Below are 7,140 nucleotides of genomic sequence, written 5' to 3'. Positions count from 1 at the left end.
TGAAGCTGAGGTCTCATGTACAGTTCTGGAAGAGCAATGGGAACAGTGATGTTCTATTTTTTTGAATGGTAGGAACCGTGATGTTATCATAGACTATGTATATCTAACAGTTCAAGTACAACTGATATTAGCTGAGGCACAGTCAAAAGACGGGTGGGTTTTCGGGGTGGAATCTGGGGCGTCAACCTATAGGGTTTTGCATCCAGATCAAAATCCAAACCTCAAGTAGAAAACTATCACTTCCATAAGCTTGTAACAAATCTTGAAAGTGTTTTGAAGGTGTTGTTGAGATCAGGAACTTCATTACACTCGCAACTGTCAGCAAGAGGCAAATCGAACACAAATTCTGTAAAACAAATCTTGGTCTCAAAGTTACTGGCCGCAACTGACTAGAAGATCTGATTCCTGTGACAATCACAAGGTCCATAAACAATGTCAAGTGTCAACAGATCTCGCCAATGACGAATATGTTTTGGTTCATAATTCAATCTGAATAATTCCTCTACTAGGCTTTGTAGTACCGAATCAAAAGCCAGCCATCAACCAAAAGGATATTGCTCCGACATATTTTTAATAAGTTCAAGAAGTTATTTGAAGCGACTTAGAACAAACAAAGGTTATTTCAAAGTGACAGGATTGAAGAAGTCAGCTGAAAATCCCAGGAATACTGTCACCGACTAGTAAAGAATTTGGCAATTCATATAAAACTTTTCACAAAGAAAATTTGATATCCCTGCATGATATGAACCACTAAAGACCTCTGATTTTTAGTAAACTTCAAATACAAATAACTTAGAAACTTCTAATCTGTGGAAGTGTCATTTGAAGAAAAAGTAACAAAGAGGAACTTCCAAATCAACCAACTGGCAAGGGCAGCTACATACCTTTAGCAACCAGAAGACGCTAGCTACCTAATCATAGGCTGTAGATCATGGAACCAAAGCACATCATATCACGTAGAACCCAAGCTGCTGGTTTCTTTGCTTTATGATGACAAGCAGTTTAAGTTTAGATATCAAAGAAAACCTTCACCAATCACTCCTCCAAATCCACTCGTATTTTTCTCAAAATATAATGATTTATGACCGATGATAGCAAAAAAAATCGGGTGATAGTGAAAATAATTTGCCAACACTGCAGCAATACATATCTATCCTAGTTAAAGAGCATCGAGGACCAAAATCTGAGATTGCAAAAGTAACCTCAAAAATCCCCATGAACAAGTCACGATCTATCAACTTAACCACAAGACTAACATGGAATAATAAGATAAAGAACTCTTTTTTGGGCTTCAAAACATGAACTTTCCTCCAATTCAAGCCAATAGCATTTAGAAAAGCACTTTCAGAAAATCCACATTCCCTCACAAACAACATCAATTCATTTTCTAGGAACTTGAACGACCAAGCTTAACACTAGAAGATATTTGTTCTTTTAAAAAAAAAAAAAGCTTAACGCTAGAAAATCCTGCTTATTATGAACCCCATATCATACAACAAAAACCATTGCTTCAAAGTCGATTTTATGATTGAAATCCAATATGGAATCTCGGGGCCAAGTTTGTGAGTTTTGTAAATGACATATTACTGAGAGAGAGAGAGAGAGAGAGAGAGAGAGAGAGAGAGAGAGAGAATCAAACATTAATGCATGACACGATTCAAAAAAAAGTATATGGAAGAGCTTGAGAACAAAGTTTTCTTCAAGTTTTTAGCTTAATGGCACCAAATTAAAGGAGAAGACATAAATGCCATTATTGTAGCAAGAGGGGCTAATGTATTGCTTCTCAAATCTCCCTGCAATAACAAATGTGAGAAGCAGCCTCACAGCATGTGAGAGATTAACAATAATTTTACAACAATGCACAGCAAATAAAAATGTCAAAATTCATAGTTACCAATTAAATATATAGTCAACGATGTTAAACATGAACCAACAGAATCAAGGTTCAATGGCAAGCACTAATTATCAGGACATAATCAATAACAACAATAATAATAAGCTAGTTTATTTAGCAACAACAAACTACCTGGATGTGAGAACATTGAAAAAATAAGAAACATATAAAAACAAATTTCGCAACAGAAAGATCCATAATCTAATAGTGAACCTCGGATTATTCAAAAGATTAGCAAGCTAATAAGTAAAGAGACAATCCAAAGTGCATAGCACATTTTAACCCAGAATACAAAAAGTGCTTTTGCTCTAGACTTAAAAGCCATTCATTGGAGCTTTTACAAAACCAAGTACGATAGCTCAAATATAACATAGTTTTTAAGGATAAAAAGAAAATCTTAAACTTCTGTTTGACCATGTCCAAAAGTAAATGAAGTTTTTATGGCAACCAAACATTAAGACTTCAACACAGATATAAAGACGGCTTTTTGCATGAGCGCAGGAGAAGGAACTTCAGAAGAATCATCTGCCCAGAACTAAAATGTTTGATGTACCTATGAAAGATCTGCACAATGAATAAGAAACATAAAAACCAATTTCAAAACCAAAATATTTCCAAAACTGGAACCTTGCATAGTAGAAAAAAAAAATGCAAGCAAAAGAAAGATGTGATTTAGTACTTGGGTAGTTTAAATTGAGAACTTTGAAAGTACAAGATTCCACATTTTATTAAATAGCAATAAGCAAGCATAAAAAAAGGTGTGGTAATAACGTACAAAGCATATAATTTTAGAAGTGAACAATTTCACTAACAAAGCTTAGTAGACTGCGATCGGGACCACCCCAAAGTTGAAAGGTTTAATAACTAGAAGTAAAAGCTTGCAAAACTGGAAATAATAGGTATCAGTTAGTAAAATAATCAAAGAACGGATTTTACAGATGTTCAACAATTCTTGATGTGAAAAAAGACATGCACAAGAGACAAATAAAGTATCGTTAATATAAAAAAAAAACTCTTCCAATTTTATGAGAAAATACAAATCAAAATCATAGAAATAGCAATTCTGAGTCAAATGAGGATCAAGGTGCTAATAAATATTTTATGGCATATCAATAGATGCATGGAGCCATGGACTTAGTTTATAACCAGTCACATTTATTGCCGGCTGTTTACAGTTATGAAGCTCAAATATTTCAACATTGGTGAAGTATTTGCATTTGTTCTGTGTCTTTAAGTAATGACAAAATAAGAATTTGTAGTAACCATTCAAAAAAGAAGTTATAAGGCACAGGCGTGTCAGATCTATACAGTAGTTAGGTGTCGCAGATTTAGACAAGTGCATTCTGCTACATGACTTGAATTATGAGGCACACCTGGGTTGAGGGACCCTTGAGTCTGGATCTGAACATGAGCATCATTAAGACATGTCATGATTCACAAACACAATGATTTCACGGGTAACAGCGCTAATTGCATATCATGGATCTACTCATTCTAGGTGATGCATATCTTTAAGCTATAATCACTACTAGCTATAATCACTACTACGATTCAAAAAAAAATCACTACTAGCACAAGAAGGCTTAGATATTTAAACAGCTCAAGCCAATACAAAATGGTTGCCAGCAAGCTGGCTGACTATCACAACACACGAGAGTTGAATGGGAACCAACTATAACAAATGAAAAGTGTCAGACACTAGAACCTTGTTTAACAAAGTGGTTCTACATAATAAAGAAGAAAAGATGCCCTCACGCATTAATTCATAAGCCGATTTCAGTGGCAAGTCAGTTACCAACTTATACATTGGTCACATGGGCTTTCCCATGCTATATGTTCAACATATAAAGGGGGGAAGCTCTTGCAGGCACTTAAAATACCTAGGAGAAACTATATTAGCATACGGTTGGGTGGTAATTTAAACCGTGACACCTTGTAGAGTTAATGGATTAATCACTATAGCTTTTATCAACAACCAGGAACATCTGACATAGCTTATTTTGCAGCTGGTTCTCTCTCATCAGTAGAAGAGGCCTACATTTTTATCAACCGTAATGAGCGACAACACGCTCATGCATAGATCGCCCACTACAAATCGAACATCTGAATTTGGATGAGGTCACCGACCGACTGGGTCACAAACCTTCTTTTTTTTTCGAAAACGAGACGGGGTCACAAACTTCTGATGGTTTTTTTAATATATGTGATCATAATAACTCAAAATCATAAAATGCAAATGAAGAAAATATAGCCATCATTAGTTGGTATCCACCCCCATCCCCCTGTTGAGGCGTTGCGATCCAGACAGTGATCATAATGATGCACCTTTTGTATGTCCAAGCAAGGTGACATGTCAAATTTTGTACTCAAATTTCAAATTTTAAAAATGAAAGAACTAAGAAAAGGGTTGATGATAATGAATACAAAGCATATCCTTGTGACTATACCTCTTTTTAGTTTCTAGGACTAATATTTCTAATGACTACGCTTATCAATGATTAAAATCGAAATGTATTTCCACAGTTACAAAGACCCATATCATTCACAGCAGATTTACTAAGCTAACATAACTTGAAGAGGGGGGAGGGGGTGGCATTTCCCTTGATAAATTTGAGCTACTTCCACAAAGAGGCTTGTTTGAGAACCTCTAACCAGATAATATTTCATATATTTTATTTATCCTTTGTAAGACCAAAATCTACATTACGCCTTGTGAGCCCTTTTACTCTTCAGCGTTACTGTAGTTCCCTATTAAAATGGGGAACAAGATGCATATTTCAATAATGATTAAACCAAAAAAAACTGTAAACAGGCATTGCAGAAATCCAAATTACCAGAGAAAGATTGAAGTTGATATTTGGCAATATAAGGAACATAGAACACAAACACTCAATCATATCAAAATTGTTTCAAGAGAGAGTAAGTCTATCAAATAAAAGGATATAGCATACTCAATGTACCTTTCACCTACCTAATGGCCCATGTATGGAGCACCACCACCCATATGCCCAGCACCTTGCTGTGACCTCCCAGCATTTGCCTGGCCCATAGGTTGATTTGGGTACCCACCTTGCATCTGCGGCTGACTCCCATACCCACCCATCACATTCGCGCCGAGATTTCCCCCCATCGCCTGATTCCCATACCCACCCTGCATTCCATGACCCGCATTATTCACCATCTGTTGAGGAACATTCTGATTGACCTGACCCGCCATTCCCCCAGACCCCATCGAGCCCAACAAGTTATTCAACCCCAACCCCGCTCCCTGAGTCGCAAGCAAAGCAGTCAGCGCCTGACCCAGAGCAGGGTTTATGGCCGCCTGTGGGACCGCCTGGTTAAAATTCATCCCAGGTGATGGTGCCATCAAATGCCCAGGCCCCGCAGCCGAATGATTCCCCATTCCCCCCATAAAATTAGGGTTTTCATTCCTCTTAAATTGCCCCCCACCAGGTGGGTGATGATGGTAATGACCCTTATTAGGTTTAGGCCCATCAATAGCCTTCTGACAATGTAAAGTATGCCCCTCATAGTTCTTATGTGGTTCCTCCAAAGCCTTCCTCACACTCTCAGCAGTCTTATAAACAAAAAGCGCAAAACCCTTAGGTTTCCCAGTCTGTTTATCTAACCCTAAAGGACCTTCCTCAATCTCACCAAATTTCGCAAAAAACTGTAACAATCTCTGAGGATCAATATCCGCAGAAACATTACTAACATAAATCTTCCTCTGCGTATACTCCGAAACCGGCACCGCCGCCGGAACCGCCGGAACCGGCCCGGAAGACGCCAGCTGGCACGCAGTCATCCTACTCCCAATCCTCTTCTGAGGCTGCTTCAACGCCTTGCGGGCCCCACTCCGATTCTTAAACAGTATAAATCCATACCCCTTAGATTTCCCTGAGATCTTATCACAAACCGCGTTAACATCCTCAATCTCACCATACTTTTTAAAAACATTGGTTAGGGTTTCGGCATTGGTATCCCAGCCTAGACCGTGGACGAAGATTTTGCGGTGGGAGGGGTCCACGTCAGCGATCTTGTTGATGCTTTCTAAGATGTCAGAGTGTTTGATTGCTGCAGAACGGAGGAGATCGATGAGTTGCTCTTTAGGAAAGGGTTCGAGGAGTTTTAGGACGGATTCTGAGTCGGATTCTGAGTCGGATTCTTCCACTTCTTCTCCGTCAGCGGTGGTGGTGGGCGGAGCTGTGCCGGTGGCGGTGGCGGTGGCGGCGGTGGTGGTGGTGGTAATTTCGGTCTGTTCGGATACATCTTCGAGGGTTTCGTCTTCGTCTTCTTGGTCTTCTTCTACTTCTACTTCTTCTTCAGGTGGGTTTTGTTCTTCGTCTTGTTCTTGGTCTTCGTTGATGAATTCAGATTCGGTTTTGGGTTCTATGAATTCGGGTTCGGTTTTGGGTTCGGTTTTGGGTTCGATCTTTCGTTTCTTTGCCATGGTGGGAAGAGAGAGGGGGGAAAGGTTGAGGGTTTGATTGATGGGTGAAGAGAAGAGGAAAAGAGAGAGAAGGTTAGGGTTTGGAAACTAGGGTTTGAGGGAAAGGTGTTTATATAGCTTTTTTATTTTTTATCGTGTGAGATGGAGGAACCCTAGGATATTTTTCATTGGGTTCTTATATTCGCACTACCACATATTGTCCTTTCTTTTTTGGTTCTGTGAGTGCATCTCGGTGAAATAACAACAGGTGGGTGAGTTCGCCTCGTTATCAAAGCATGGTAGTGCGAATATCAATAGCTTTGTCGTTTTCTCTTTTTCCAATTATTTTCGGGAAATGATATTCCTCTGCTAGACGAATAAAATCCTCCTTGTATGCTATGTTTGGTTGCTTTTTTGTAAGAAAAATAGCAGGGAATGTAAAATAAATTATATGGTGTAAAGCCTTTGTAAAGTTAGGGCTGCAAATGAACCTAGCTGGCTCGCGAACATGTTTGAGTTCGGCTCGTTAAAAGCTCGGCTTGGGCTCGTTCATTTACTAAACGAGCCGAACCCGAGCCCAAAAATTAGGCTCGCCAAAATAAACGAGCCGAACTTGAGCTTTGAATAGTTCGGCTCGGAAAAGCTCGTGAGCTTTTTAGGCTCGGTTCATAAACGAGCCGAGCAGAGCCGAGCTTTAAAGCTTGGATTATATTTGTTTTTTATATATAAAATAAAAGAATGTGGGTTGTTTATTACAAATGAAGGTTTGGCGGAGTGATTAAGTCACTAGATTTAGAGAGGGCTTGGGTTCAAATCC

The 7,140-nt window shown here is 38.9% G+C and overlaps 1 protein-coding gene across 3 annotated transcripts; it reads right to left on the bottom strand.

Annotated features, from left to right (window-relative positions):
* Positions 1-6,478, bottom strand: LOC143863969 (UBP1-associated protein 2B-like). Of its 3 annotated transcripts, none has more exons than XM_077374780.1 (2): positions 4,866-6,478; positions 1-405 (listed from the first exon to the last, which is right to left on the bottom strand). In XM_077374780.1, exon 1 carries the CDS (start codon positions 6,342-6,344, stop codon positions 4,866-4,868), a length of 1,479 nt encoding a protein of 492 aa, XP_077230895.1. In that variant the 5' UTR covers positions 6,345-6,478; the 3' UTR covers positions 1-405. The 3 variants fall into 3 exon arrangements, with proteins under 3 accessions (XP_077230895.1, XP_077230894.1, XP_077230893.1); XM_077374779.1 differs by lacking the exon at positions 1-405 and adding an exon at positions 2,142-2,458 and having other exon boundaries at positions 4,855-6,478; XM_077374778.1 differs by lacking the exon at positions 1-405 and adding an exon at positions 2,142-2,458 and having other exon boundaries at positions 4,866-6,476.
* Positions 6,479-7,140: the final 662 nt, after the last annotated feature.

The sequence above is a fragment of the Tasmannia lanceolata genome, unplaced genomic scaffold (assembly GCF_043159265.1).
Source record: "Tasmannia lanceolata isolate RefF3 unplaced genomic scaffold, GAP_Taslan_0.1 ptg000044l, whole genome shotgun sequence".
Taxonomy (NCBI): Eukaryota; Viridiplantae; Streptophyta; class Magnoliopsida; order Canellales; family Winteraceae; genus Tasmannia; species Tasmannia lanceolata.
Note: the sequence above shows the minus strand (reverse complement) of the source record. Positions and strands in the feature narration are given on the sequence as shown.

What these genes read in the sequence shown, in the direction of transcription:
- LOC143863969 (XM_077374780.1), bottom strand. Translation starts at nt 6,344, where the DNA reads ATGGCAAAGAAACGAAAGATCGAACCCAAAACCGAACCCAAAACCGAA.